The sequence below is a fragment of the Rhododendron vialii genome, chromosome 2a (genome assembly GCF_030253575.1).
Source record: "Rhododendron vialii isolate Sample 1 chromosome 2a, ASM3025357v1".
Classification (NCBI taxonomy): Eukaryota; Viridiplantae; Streptophyta; class Magnoliopsida; order Ericales; family Ericaceae; genus Rhododendron; species Rhododendron vialii.
Window position 1 is genome coordinate 45,790,515 of NC_080558.1, and position 15,454 is coordinate 45,805,968.

General features: G+C 38.9%; 1 protein-coding gene across 1 annotated transcript; it reads left to right on the forward strand.

Annotated features, from left to right (window-relative positions):
* The first annotated feature begins 5,293 nt into the window (after positions 1-5,293).
* On the forward strand, positions 5,294-8,894 carry LOC131316406 (uncharacterized). The gene is made up of 4 exons (XM_058345754.1): positions 5,294-5,451; positions 5,551-6,079; positions 6,800-6,927; positions 8,150-8,894. The coding sequence occupies exons 1-4, from the start codon at positions 5,365-5,367 to the stop codon at positions 8,615-8,617; spliced, it is 1,212 nt and encodes a 403-aa protein (XP_058201737.1). The 5' UTR covers positions 5,294-5,364; the 3' UTR covers positions 8,618-8,894.
* The last annotated feature ends 6,560 nt before the right edge of the window (positions 8,895-15,454 follow it).

Genomic DNA, 15,454 nt, shown 5'->3' on the forward strand with positions numbered 1-15,454 from the left:
TGTTTGTGTTTGTATTTTAGTTTCATCGGCGGGAGCTGGTTACACGGCCATGTTGCCGTCCAAATTTCATATGTGATTTCTTGGGTTTGAGCTCGGGGTCCATTTGGGATTCTCTATTATCTGGATCTAGATTGGCTCTCATCTGGCATTCGTCGGTCTTGCTTCGGCAGGGGGTGCATGTATCGACGTTTTGGTAGTTTTGGTTCATTCTTGTATCTGTTGATGAAATCTTTAACGCCTTCGGGCTTTGACGTAATTAAAAAAAAAAATACATGCATGATCTCCGCACATTTATTTTAAGATAACTGAATTCTGATGAATTATATTAAATGAAATTCATCAATCGACATTATCGTAACTTTTATGATAGTTGATGTTCCCAACAAATTCTAAAAGATGAACAATCAATATCGTTGTAGTGCTCTTGAAAATATCCTCGACAATGCGGTTCAATTTCTTAACTTCTAGGGACCAAAAAGGATCTTTGGATTATGGAACCAATCGAAAATGAATGGAAGTGCTCCCAAAGGCAAAATTGTGCATTCTTGCATGGGTCAAAAGTTAAAAGTTCGCAAAACTTTTTTTTGTTTTTAATTTGGAAATAAAACAACACGTCCTTAAATCCATCGTCATTTTTGCTAAAGTTGTGTCGATACAGACTGAGACCAGCAAGTGATTGATTCCACGGATAAACAGTTGGATTACTCTCTTAATGTTTGAGTTCAAGTCTTTATAGTGTCCGTATCATGCGGCAGAGCTTTACCTTGGCCCTAACGATAGACATTTTTTTTTTTTTGAATAAGGGACATAAGAGTAATTTCACTCACCCAAATACCTAGGCAATTGCTGACTAGGTGAAGTGTGAGTGGATCTTATAAACATACACACGCGCACACACACACAACCCAAACCTCCGATGTGGGATTACCACACCGAAGGCCAACCCATTGACACAGGGCCACAAAGCCTCACCTGCAGTGGGTGCTGGTACATTGTCAGAGTCCTGGGGCCTATGCCGGGGCCTACCCAACCGCGTACAAGCACGGCTCGAGTGAGAACATGTCCGGATTTTTTTAAATGAGAGACATAAGGGTAATTCCACACAGAGGTTCCCTTGCGGATGACTTTGTCATAGCTTTATTGTTGACTTTGTCACAGCTTTATTGTTGTATACCATATACGTGGTTTTTCCAACACAGATGGAGTAAACAGAGAGGTAGAGAGAAGAGCACCCATAATAAAAGCATGCAAATTGAATCTCGAGAAATAAACACAATGGGAAACAACCACAATAGGAGCTTTCCGTTTCGCGTAGAAAGGTGCTCGATCCAAACCCTCTAACTTCGTATAGGAGCTTTCCATTACGTGTTAAAAAATGCTCGATCTAAACCCTTTAACTTCGTATCGTGTTCGTGTCATCTTTCGCCCTAAACAATGGCAACCTTTCCATTTCTTAATGGTGGGCCAAGACAATATTTTTCTATGAAATTATTGGAGATTGTCTTACCTCTCAAAACCTCCATATCCTCCCCCCATTATTGAATTGGTAGAGCACGTAGGTGTCAAAATAGCATTGATTTCATTTCGATGTGATGTCATGTCATGTCCCAATTGGAGAGTACTAGTAGAATTGAAGGAAACGAAATTTCGGACAAGGTTATTGGGTTTGATCTCCTCTATCTCGAAAATTTTTGTACTTCTGTGCCGGGGATATTTTTTGGCCATTGAATTGCATGATTTTTTTTATGTTATAAATTCAATAGCTGGAAAACCCCTTGATACAGAAGCACAAAATTTTTGACACCAAAGATCTTGCCACAGGGCGATCCATCTCACATATGAGCCCAACTATGGCTACATCCTTTGGAGTTTGGCGCACTCCGTTTCACAAATTCACATCAATGGGTGCACCATTTGGTTATCCATTTCACAAATTCACGTCTATTCAGATGAAGCTTAAGCTTCATTTAGGCCAATGTGCATGATTGGAAGGAATACCTAAAAAAGAAGAAGAAGAAAATTGAACGATTACGATTGTATGGGTGAAATTCCGAAATAGGTCCCATACAATGTGCGGTACACCAAAGATATTTCATGTACTACCCATAGTTTTTTTTTTTTTTTTCACATATTGCTTCCAACCATGCACATTGGACTTAAATGAAGCTTAAGCTCCATCTGAATAGATTTGAAGATTTGAATTTGAATTTCAATAAAGATATTTGATGTCAAATATTGCGGGAAAAAAAGAAGAAGTTGTATTGGTATCCTCGTATCATACTTCTTATGTTGGGAGATGCTATGGTATCCTTCCTCTTGTCTAGGGATGCCATATCCCTCTATAACATGACCACTCGAAGACATAACATGTTATCACAGAACAGCACAACATCTTACCACTTGAAGACATAACATTTTTCAGAAATGGGGCAGAACATTTTTATTACTACTTTTAAATTCACTTTTTTATGGTGTCCTCCTGTCATAACATTAACCGTTCGAAGACATAACATGTTACAATTCGGGAACACAATAAGGAGGCATTTAGGCGTAATTCCCTCCTATGTTAATTAGATCTGAACTAGTCTCATTGAATAGTGATATATCAAATTCCTTCTTTTGAAATTTATAAAGCCCTTCTATATAGATATCTATCTAAATAAGCTGATTCTTTCGAGGGACTGTTAATAATATATTTTAAAACAAATTAAACGGCTCCGATCATTTGTGTGAGACATCGATGTCGATCCCACACAATTCAGTGTGCATTACACCAAATGGTGTACCAATACTTTCTTCTCTCTCTTTTTGTTAAACTTTCCCAATGGCCCATAGACTTTGTCAAAGAACTACTTAACACTATGCTTTGATATTAGGTTTCACGAGATAATTAATGCCTCTCCTGGTACAGCTTCGCTTCTGGAAACAGAATCCTTATCTCTGAAGGTCATTGAGAATTTAGGCCTTTTTATGGTTACTTGTCATTCTCTCTAAAACCTCAAATTGAGGGAATTTGACTTCTGCCGCCGACTCTCAAGTCCCAACACCGACGAACTTTAGGAAAAACGGTGTCCGGCGGCCGGATTGGGTTGAGACAAGTGTCAAGGGACACATCATGGATCCCTCGTTCATTCACTACTAGCAGCAACTGTCACTAGTTTTCCAACAGCTAGCGGTGTTGTAATGCCATTTTTTTCTTCTATCATTTATTGGTTTTAGAATCCTCTATTACATCAGTTTTTATTTATTTATTTTAGTTTCTGTAGGGTCCTTTCCAGAAGGATCAGGGTCCTCTCTCGGGACACGGAATGCTGCTGAGCACCCCCTGCCAAGTGAGTGCCGAGCGCCCCCTGCCAAGCGAGTGCCGAGCGGTCGATTCGGCCGTTCATCCTAGCATGCGTCGGATTGAATTAGAACACATATAAATCCGAACTGTTCGTTGCTCGGTCAAGATTCCAGCAGTCGATTGTTGAGATGAACGGCCGAATCGACCGCTTGGCAGGAGGTTGCTTGGTAGCATCCTCCGAGAAGCTTAACAGTGACGAGCTCTAAAATATGAACAAGAAGCTCATTGTGTGCGGTTAACCTATTGGATAGAAAACAAAGCGGATCACACACACGGGTAGTTGTCTCCATCGAAATATCAGCAAATGAGAAATTAGATGTAGATGCACGGAGGGAGGCGCGAAAATGGGAGTCCTTCTGGAAATGTGTATGCAATTTGAAGACGATAAATTCCAGGCAGCGCTTCGACTAGGAAAAGGATCATACCGGAAAAGGATGCTGCCAAGCACCCACTGCCAAGCGGTTGATTCGGCCGTTCATATCGGCACGGACGGTGCGGATTGAATTTGAGCGCATACAAATCTGAACTGTCCATTGCTCGGTCAAGATTCGAGCAGTCGATTGTCTAGATGAACGGCCGGTTCGACCATTTGGCACCCACTTGGCAGGGGTTGCCTGGTAGCATCCTCCGAGAAGCTTAACAGTGACGAGCTCTAAAATATGAACAAGAAGCTCATTGTGTGCGGTTAACCTATTGGATAGAAAACATAGCGGGTCAAACACACGGGTAGTTGTCTCCATCGAAATATCAGCAAATAAGAAATTAGATGTAGATGCACGGAGGAAGGCGCGAAAATGAGAGTCCTTCTGGAGATGTGTATGCAATTTGAGGACGATAAATTCCAGGCAGTGCTTCGACTAGGAAAAGGATCATACCTGAAAAGGATTACACCGATTACAGGGACGGAGTCAGGAATTTCACCATGCAGGGGCGATTGTACGTGCGAGAAAAAAATATAAATACACATGTATAATAACGTAAATACATTAAAACTCAAAATAACGTAAATACATAAATCGGTTTAACTAATAGGATCGATCTTGATGAATGTGTCTTTTTTTTTTATTGTTCATCTTCTTTTTTTTCATTCATCAAAACTGGACGAATTCGGTCCAAGGGCTTTCATGTTACTTGATTTTACCAATCAAAAAACAAAGAATTAGAAGTCTAGAACAACAATTGGGGAAATACATACCTACAACTTTGATTTCTCCAAAATTAATGAGGGTTTCCAAAGTCCCTTCTCCTCCGTTACTATTTTCTTGAAATTGCCTTTGAAGTCTTAACAATTGGGAATGTTTGTGCCAAGAGATAGGGAGGGGGTTTGGTGTGTCATTAAGATTTTAGAGCAAAAAGAAATAAAACTGTAAAATACTAAATTCATCCAACGAAATGTGGAAGTTTTTTACTTAAATATTAACAATATTAACCCTCTAGTTTTATGTTTTGTTATATTTTAACCCTTAGCCTTTAGTAATTAATTTTGGTATCCTTTGTATTTCAAATGTTACTATTATATAGTATATTTTTTCAAAATTCTACACAGGGGCGAATCTATATACTTTCATCGGAATTTATTCATTTTTACATATAATAGTAGTGTTTTTTTTTCTTTGCAAGGGCGATCGCCCCTGCTAGCCCCTCCCTGACTCCATCTCTGCGATTACGGACGAATCAAAGTGACGAGCACGCCGATACATCATGATATATGTTAGAGAGTGTTACAAATAACTGTTGTGTTGAGAAAAAAATTCAAGAGAAGATGGAGGCGACAAACGTTTCCATACACATCATTTAGAGCACAGCCCATAGGTTTTCGGGCTCCGGCTCATCCAACGACCTTCACCATAAAACAGTCCATGGCCATTTTAAATCCAGCCCATTAGTTTTAGTCTCAAGCCCAGCCCATGCCCTTCTAAAGCCCACTCGCCGTTTCCCCAATTGACCAACAGTCCATCTTTCTTGTTTTCTTTCCAGGAGCTCTCTCTCTCTCTCTCTCCAATTGGGCATGAGAAGAGATGGGTAGAAAGCATATGCTTCTGCTGATTCTTTCTTGGTCCCTAATCGTGTTTGCCTTGGCCGCTAGGCCCGCTACTGATTTGGAGGTAATCCTTTTATTTTGTTCAGATTACATGTTTTCTTGTTTTCTGTTTATTTGATTGTCATTTTAGTGTGTTAATTTGATTTTAGGTTTGGAAATTTAGGTTAAAGGAACTCCAGATACTGGGTTAGATCCAAAAAGCCCACCAACTTTGAACAACACTAGCAATTTGAAGGAGAAAACTGGTGGTTTGAACTCTGTTATAGATTCTAATAAAGTTGACCAAGTAAAGAATGATACAGATCAAGTGGGTGGATCAAAGGAGGGCATTGAGGATAATAAGGTAGGTGAGAGGAACCCAAGTGAACAAAAAGATGTGGACTTGAAAGGAGATAAGAAGAAGGGTGAAGATGGTTCAGTGGGAAAGGGTGAAAACAAAGAGGGTGATCAAGTTGAGAAAAAAGATGAAGATGGTTCAGTGGAAAAGGGCGGCAACAAAGAGGGATTGAGTGAAGGGGGAAAAGGTGACAACAAAGATGGATCGAAATCGAAAGAAGCGATGGAGGAACCGGTGGTGTTGCCACTGGTGAGGAAGGAGGGCTCTCGTGGCGAAGAATGTGATGCTGATGCATCGAATAGCTGCAAGGTTGAGAAGGATGCATTGATAGCATGTTTGAGAGTTCCAGGAAACGGTATGTCTTGCTTACTGTCATATTCTCATTAATTGTTAATACTATCGTATCCTATATTGGAGGAGACAATGTCAAGACTTCACCATTTTGGTTTATTCTCGTTGATTGGGATTGCTTATTTTCTTTTTTGATAGCATTGGAAGTAATGGGATCAAAACGAGATCTTTGATTATCTAGGAGATTACTTCACTGTTTTGGTTATGCTTGTACATTGATCTTTTTTTATTTTCCTTTACGATAATATTAGAAAGTAATGGGATGGAAATTTATGAAATGGTGATTATCAAGCGGATGCTGACGATTTACTCTTGTAGAAAGATGGAATAAAACTTTCGTGATCCAAGGAAAGTTTTGTGTGGTGGGTGGAAGGAGAGAAGAATTCAACAACTGTAACGATGAGATAATCGAATGTGTATGCTTCAAATGTCTTCTTTACCTTCTAAAGTACTAAGTTAACTGAATGAGACATCTCCCACAGTAAAGTGACGATTGTTTCAAGCAGTATGTCATCACGCATTAGTTGTTTCAAACACTATGTGATTAAGCATTAGTCATAAGGTGAACAACTTGGTCCATAATTTTTTTCCGATAATTACTCTCATAATTTTGGCTTGCTGTGTTACAGTGGATGTCTCTTAGTTGCATTGAATTCTCCCTCCTTATATGGTTCCCTATCAGTTGAAATCAAAAGTTATGGATGTTTGGTTTCCTATCTTCCAGATTCCCCAGATCTTTCACTTCTGATTCAGAACAAGGGAAATGACCCCCTCAGTGTTACAATTTCTGCTTCTAATTTTGTTCAGCTTGAGAAAAGGAACGTTCAACTCCAACAAAAAGAAGACATAAAGGTACACATAACCAACATTGGAAGTGTTATTGAAAGCATGATGAAGAGCTCTCATTGATTATACGGTAGTTTCCATATCTAGTGCAGCTTGCTAACACTTATTTTTCTCGTCCAACCCGTGTAATTTGTGGGCTGACACACTGATGCTGCCAAACTTTCTTATGTCCATCTTCTTGGTTTATGCCTACTTGGTTTTCTCTAGATGTGTCCTTTTTGCACATGTTCCTCTATTTATTCGCATTCTAAGAAATCAATTTAATTAGAGAAACGGCATAAGAATGTGTATATGAAGGCTCGCTGATAAGAATAGCTTTATTATGGTTAGTTACCATTGCTGTTAAACAAAACGGTTAATTATGAATGCCACACCTTGGTAGGAGAACAATACATCCATAACTAGAATTTGATTGTTGATTTCATCGGTGGCATTTGTCATCTATATGTGAATGTACACATTGGTAAATGTTATGTTATTTCAAGGGTAGTTTAGTCATAGAGTTAATTAGGGTTTCTACGTCTTTCCATTTAATCTAGCTTATATTGTTATTCATTGTAATCTCAATTAATGCAAAAGACAGAGCTCTAGGTTGTTTTCTTTCTTTGCAATGTAACATGGTATAGGTACCAGAGATGGGTAGGGTGCGTGTTTCTGGCCTACAAGGGGCAGGTGCTACCGAGTGAGCACACTACGCGTGAGGGAGGGTGTGAAGTGAAGTTCCACATTGTCTGGGTACCAAAGTAATATGAAGTACGTAAGCGTGAGGGCACCCTCACTTTAATAGTTAGCTTTTGGAGTTGAGTTCTACCTAAGACCGTGTTATAGTGCATACTACTACTTTTGATCAGTGCTTTAGCACCAATGGATTCTCTATGCCATGAAACCATAACTACTAAATATGATTTTCTAGTCCACAAAAGAAATTGTCATGCACTCCCTTCCTGTCCCTACATTTTTTCCGCTGGCCTTGTTACATGGTTTGTTTTGAAACTAGTCATAATTCACTCCGAGTAATGTTTGATATGCACATTAACATGGTTTGAAACCAGTCATAATACACTCCAAGTAACGTTTGATATTCACATTAATGTACTTTGACAAGGCAAATTGACAGTTAGGTTTAATTGTTTGTGATTTCTTGTGAGACATGTAGCCAAAGACCATAAAGTGGATGTATTATTACTGGCTCTTTTCTTCCATCTAAAACAGTCTTGTCACTATTCAGGTGAAAGTTTCTATCATTGAAGGTGGAACTGACAGCACGATTGTTCTAACAGCAGGAAGCGGCAACTGCAGTCTTGACTTCAGAGATTTTACTTCCCTCAATCCCATGAAGGAAACAGAGGACAGTAGAAAGTCAGCATACATCAACCTTGTTAAGAAACCTCATCTTATTGTATTCATTGTCATTTCTACTCTCCTGTTAATAACAGCATCGGCTTGGATGTGTGTGAGCTTCAAGAGGAGGCATTTCGACAGCAATGCCTCCAAGTATCAAAAGCTAGACATGGAGCTTCCAGTTTCAGGTGGGAGAAAAGTAGTGTCGGAAATAAACGATGGGTGGGACAACAATTGGGACGACAACTGGGACGATGAAGAGGCACCCAAGACACCATCAATGCCTGTGACTCCAAGCGTCTCTTCCAAAGGCCTCGCTTCAAGGCGGTTAAACAAGGAGGGTTGGAAAGATTAGCTGCCTCAAGTTTAGCGACTTAGCATTGGTTTCATTGGGGTAATGTAGGGTGTGAGAGGAGATGGGAAAAAAAGAGGTTCAATCTGATTGTTTTGTTTGACTGATTGGTTCATACGAGTCACTTCCCTTCCTTTTTCGGGTGGAATACAACAGGAATGATAAATATGCTTTCCTGTTCCTTCATGTCGGTGATATATATGCTTTAAAACTGGATTTTGTCCTTGTGACTGCACTCTATTGACGCCAGTGGCCTATCGTGCTAAATATTTTCATCTAATTCTCAGTTTTCAAGGATCTGGTAGTACAAAGTTTGCAATATTTCTTGACCCCACGGGTTTGGTTTGGTGATCAAGACTTGCAACTTACGGATTTGTTTCATCTTCAGTGCTATCAATTGAGACCAATCCATATGAGGCTTTTGCCCGAGCTTCGTATGGACCCGTTAGTGGACGGTGTAATGGGGTTCTCCAGTGATTGAACTTTGGGTCTTTTCCATTGTCTTATATGAAATATTCTAGGATCAACGTGATGCAATTATACATTTAGGATAATTGGGAAACATATTGGGTAAATTTCACTGACACCCCATGAGGTTTGCATTATGTATAGATTCCCCCTCCTAGGTATGAGAAATAACTCTCCCCTCCCTTCAGTAATTTGGAAAGAAATTGTTTCTGTTGAATCCAAGAATGAGGTAGTGTTTGCCTTGTTCGAATCATATATTAAGTTGGATTTGGAGATGGTAGTCACATCTCTTTATGGAATCACAGTTGGGTAGGGAAAAATAGTTTAGCTAGCAAGCCTACTATGTATACAAGCTTATACACCTCGGTGGTTCACAAGGAGGAGTCTCTATGCGAGGTTTATAGCAGAAACACAAAGGATGAACAGTAGACAGCTCATTCAACTGGGGTTTTACAATGCTTGGTTGATGTACGTAGCGATGAAGGAAAACTAGAGGCCAGAAAATCGACAATGGATATATATTATGGAGGAATGTGGCTCCGCCAAGAGTACAATTCTTTGGGTGATTTGTTGTTACGTATAATAGGGATATTGATTGCTCAACGAGAAGGAATGTGCAAGCTTTGTGGGGGAGGAACTACAAACTGCAGATCATTTGCTGCTTTTATGAAATTTCTTACATGAAAAATACGAATTTGTCCTGGCCTTAGTTGGGCAATTTTCCAACGGACGGTGAGGTTAGTTTGCTATGAATTACTCGAAGTGTGCATAATCTATCTCATATACTCTGTATACGAACAAAAAATTAGTATGAAAAACATGTAATATATAGGGTAACAATTGCACTAATTTGTGATTGTGAATCATGGCATGTTTCCATGCCATCTTGTCTTTTAGTCATACCAGAGGGACGACAAACACTATGTGTTTGCAAATTGTTAGGATGGTCGTGGATAATAATAGCGTTGTGGTTTTGATAAGGTGGTTTTTAATTGATGACTATTTTCATATCGTAGTAAATTAATGGTTACATTAAGATAGTTGTAAAAACTTAATTTCAAAAGGGACAATTACAAGCCGATCAAAAAAAAAAAAGGGACAATTACAAAAACTATATTTTTGACGGAGCTTTAAAAATTATTTTCTCATGAAAAAAAGACTTCTCCCTTTCTACATTAGAATAGAGCGCCAAAAGACTTGGCAACTTCGGGTTGGAAAACAAAACAAAACAAAACAAAAACTTTTCAATGTCAAATTTACTTAATTTCCAAGACATAGAATCTACTAATAGAGGGTTAAATTTCAATGCAATCCCGGAAGACATGCCACCCCTTTGTCTGATTATTATTTACATTAATTATTAGTATTAAATAAGTAATTACTATCACAAACCCGCAATCAAATCATAGATTTGTTAAATCCCGGAAGCGCGAAAACCTCGGCCAGTCGCGGAATTAGATGGTTAAAATTGTTGCAGATTTTTAGATTACGAATCCAAATGATTGGTCCGAATTTGGAAATCCTGTAGTGCGGGTCGCACTACAGAAGCTGTAGGGTGGCTGATCCGGCCGTCCATTTTGATGTCTATGGCTTGGATTTAATCTTAGCTTCTATTGATCCTATCCGTGCATTGCCCGGATTAAAATCCAAGCCGTCCATTACTGAAATGGACTACGAATCGGTCCCCCTACAGAATGTCCAGCAGGCGTAAGATAACTTAGTCGTCGTTTGATTAGAAAGAAAGAAAAATGCTGGAAAGTGAAAAGATAACTGTTTTTTTTTTTCGTTCGCCCAATGATTTCTGGGTGCACTTAAGTTCTTTAAGTAAAGAATAAAGAAGTCAGGAGTTCAACTCCTCCAATGTCCTACGCTCCATAACCACTCTTCGGGGTGATGTCACATATGATGTGTTGGATAAGATGGTTATGAAAAACGTGACAGGAGCTGGCTCTATTGAGTGTGCTTGCCAACCGGGGGGTCTAATGGCGGCGGCCACCACGACAAAAATTTCAGAAATTGCAATTATTATATGTATATAAAAAAAATTATTCTTAACTTATATAGGCTCGTCACTGCTAGATTTTTTTTTCTTTATTTTTTGTTATATACTAGTCCTAAATCTTCTATTTTTTCCAAGAAAGTAGACCCAAAAAAGTATTTCAAAACTAAATTCAATAGGCCAAAGTGAAATAATATAAAGGTAAGGTGTAATTAACGGGAAAAAAAACTCCACACTTTAACCCTAAAACAACTTAACCTAAAAAACAAAAGTTAGTCTGTCCTACTCCTTGTGCAAACAGTAAAGCTATAGGTACAGCACTTGCTGCACAGCATCAGTGTACAGACCATTTTTGCTCTCGTCTCGGGTCTCGCAAAGATGATCGGAGCCGCTCATGTTGTTCAAAATACTTCGTTTAGGGTCCCTGTAAAAAATCACTTCAATCCGATACCGGGAAGGGTGTTTATAAATCATCTAACTTTGCTTCAAAATTTATGCTAAATGGTCTGTAAAAACTCATGATGTCCTGACCTGAACGATCGAACCATGACGATCCAATTGCACCGGAGAGAACCAACGCATGATGTCCGAGCGATCAAGATGATCCAAGCATCTGCCTTGACTTAGGAGGATCTTATCATGCTGGGTATGACCAAATGGACCACATCGAGCCGATTATTCGGGCCACTACAAATTACTCGAAATTTTCTAGCAGGGGGCCAAAAATCAACCACTTATGCATCAGGGAGACCGTTAATTATTTCGTGCCGAGGCAATTTATAAAAACACAAACGAAAACATGCTAAATCAAAGAACTTTGCTTGAATGCTACTGCAGGTGCATGTGACGAAATGATCAAACTTAGCTCGACAAGCCTTATAGTAATCATACGATCCATAGGGATTATAGACTTTTTTTTTATGTTTTACTAGTAACTAGGGGTTATAATCAACTTTGACCGCGGTAACATCTTTGTGAATTTACATAAAATTTGGGACGCTGTAAGGAAAAAAAAAAACAGAAAGGGAATCACTTGAATCTCCCTAGAAATCGAAAAATGGGTATTAGATTCTAGGAATTAGAAACTTTGAATCATTCATGGCACTCCCCCCTACTTTGAAGACCTGAATTTCAAAGCATGGCCCAAACATTAAAATAGGGAAAAGTTAAAAGAGTATTTATTTAGGGGACAAGAGGGGTCTCGAAAAACAAGAAACCTTTCCACAATGAAAGCTAGGGACTTTTTGGGTACCGAAAATGTACAATGACTATCGGAATCCACTTTTGGATGTCTAGTTCGAACAGTTCATTGATTTTAGAATAATTTTTTGAGTACTTGCAAAAAAAGAAGAAGCTTAATTGGATATGCACAAATGGTTGATCAAAATTTCAAGTTTTCATTTAGCACCGAGGATCCTAAACTCTGAATGAGAAATTGTAAAAATGAATCAACCGCTTGCGGATATTCAATTGAACTGATTTTTTACATGGCCACTTACAAAATTATTTTAACATTAATGAGAGGATTGGATTATTTGTGTGGGCCCCAAAAGCAGGTCCCAAAAGCCGTCGTACATTTCTAGTACCCAAACACTTTCGATACCCTTAGCATTTTTCGTTTTTTGTTTGGTGGCGGTTTTCTGCCATTAAGTCTGTCCATTTTCGAACTCATTTTGGTGTCACTTTGAAGATCCACATTGTAGAGGCTCGTCGAAATAGGATAGCCACGTAAAATATCAAGTCAACCGGATACCGATTAATATCTACTAAGAGCGCATGGAAAAAAAAAATGAGTTGGCCACATTGAATTACAACTTGATACTCAAATTTTTTTTTTCAAACTATATAAAGCTTTAATCAGATAGTAGTCGGTATCCAATTAACTTCACATTCTACAAACGAGCTCTACAGTGTGGACGGTTCAAATTGAGTGACTACAAATAGGTTCGAAAATGACAAGACTGCACGGGATGAAATTCACAGCCAAACGGTAGAAAAAGCCGCCTCCTTTCTGTTTCCCATTGGAGTACACCCTCCCAAGTCTTAACCTAGCAACTTTTCAATAGCCAAAAGAGTATGAAACTGACCTATCGAAATTGTATCCACACCATTGCTCGAAATTGTTGACAAATGAATGAAACTATTCAATATTATTGTATTCGGTCAGTCTTAATTTCTTGAGCTCATCACATGCGAGACTTACGCTTAGTAAATACTACTCGATAAATGTGGCACCATTATTGTACAAAATGTTTTGGTTCGACAATGATATATGCTTTGACCCTCGATCCGTTATTGACTTGTTGCAACTCTTTTCGAGATCCAATTTGGACTAATATAATAGAAATGAAATTGAGACACCATCTTTAAAGATATATATAATATATATACTGGGGCCCCTAATATAATAGATCTATTTTTTTTTTCTGATAATTGGATGTCCGGGTTAGCTTGTGCGCACCTCGACTAATTTCAGGGTCCTGAAGATAACGACCAAGCATAACCCCCAGTAACCCGAAAGTTTAGAATGTTTGGTCTCCGTGAGAATGGAACCTGTGACCAAATAGGCCTAAGAGGGCATTATAGTCCTAACCAAGGGGTTGGTTAGAAGTGGAAACTCAATCTTGGTGTGTGACAAGGCCCATGTTCGACTCCGTGTGCCCGATTGTTAGGGTTAAACCTACCCTTAGCACACCACCCACATGCCTTGGAGTTTTACCTTCGTTTTCGACGTAACTGCGATAAAATCTCTTGCGAAACCTTATCTATATTTCTATTTTTGTTTTCGGCCATGACAACAGAACCCAAAAGTAGCTCCATTACTCAAACCTGAGAACTCTCCCGTGAGACCACTCTCCATGCTGGCGAACCAAAGTCCCGTTGGCCGATACTTCCATTGTGTCCCAGGAAAGTTTTTAGTCCTAAAATTGGAGGACCACCCAAAAATTAGGAATTTAGGGGCTATTAGAATTTAGAATATCTCCAACGGGAGATGCCAAAAGTGACGTGGAGCAAGTAACAGCTCTTTTTGACAGCTACAACCCATCCAATTTTCCTTATGTCAATTACACGTGGATTTGAAAGAACCCTCATGGCTGCCAAATTTGACGCCACCATCACCTCATGCCAAATTACATTTTCTTCAAAAAAGTCATCTTTGGTTTTTAAAAAAGAACCGTTTGACGTAAGAATTTGACATAAGGGTTGAATACGGATGGTTTGATGTTAAATTGAAGAAGTCAAAATGTCACGTAAACCTTCAAAAAAAAAATTGATATCGCCAATTTGAAGTCATGGATTGGAAATGCTCTAGCGCACAAGCTTTTGAAGACCACAGTAAGTCAATAGAATGAAGAATTGCAGCAAGCTTGGCACCGGTTGGACATGTTCTTCTTCTACCAGTGGGCGTGCTTTGTGGGGGGGACAAACGCACGAGTCCCCGACAGCCGGTGAGTGCTTGAGTTTTAAGCATCGCCGTGACCGTGACAGAACCGGTGCCCGGCCGGTAATTGCGGAGACTTGCTTCCATTTCCTCCTTTGTTTCTGTGTTTCCACTGCTTTTGGTGTTAGACTTATTAGTTTTTTCTGTCTTTCCGCTTTTAGAAAAATCACTAGTGGTATTCGTCTAGAGGGGAATAAAGCGTTACGAAGCCTTTTTGACCACATTGGCCTTTGGCCTTTCACATTGGCCGTTTGGATTTTGAGAGAGAATTTTTAGAATAATGAATGGAAAGAAATAAAAAGAGGAAATTTATTGAAAATCGTGTTCAAGGGTTTTGAGACCTCAAAATGAACGAGGCCATTATGTTCTTGTTGGAATCGAGGTTGACATGTAATGCAACATCGTACTCCGTGACCTGAACAAGATGGAAATTTTTTGGCACAAACTAAGACAACTTTTCCACCATTCTGTTTAATCGAAAAAGTATAAAAATATATATAGAAAAATAAAGATTATCTTTTGAATAAATTAAGTAGGATTATTAATCACCTATTGTTCTGTAGCCAAGAGGCCTACGGTTGAATCCATAAAAATAGACTGAACCGTTCAGTTTACTTGTTTGTGGGTTTTTCCTGAAACCATTTTGATGATCCGAACTGTTTAATATTTTAGAGCTTGTCGAAAACATGATGTACTCCAAAAAGTAATTTTGATATGAATTTGAATATATTTTTCTTAGAACATAATAGGAATACAACACCGAATCGGAAACCGTTTAACCCATTTATCTCAAGACAAATGCGGTCCGATATTATATCAAACAGTATGCGATCAACTTAATTTTTGGCATGCAAATGTTCTCGATGAACTCTAAATGTCAGCGGTGTGAATAATTAAAATGGTCCTGAGAAGAACCCACAAACGGAGAAAC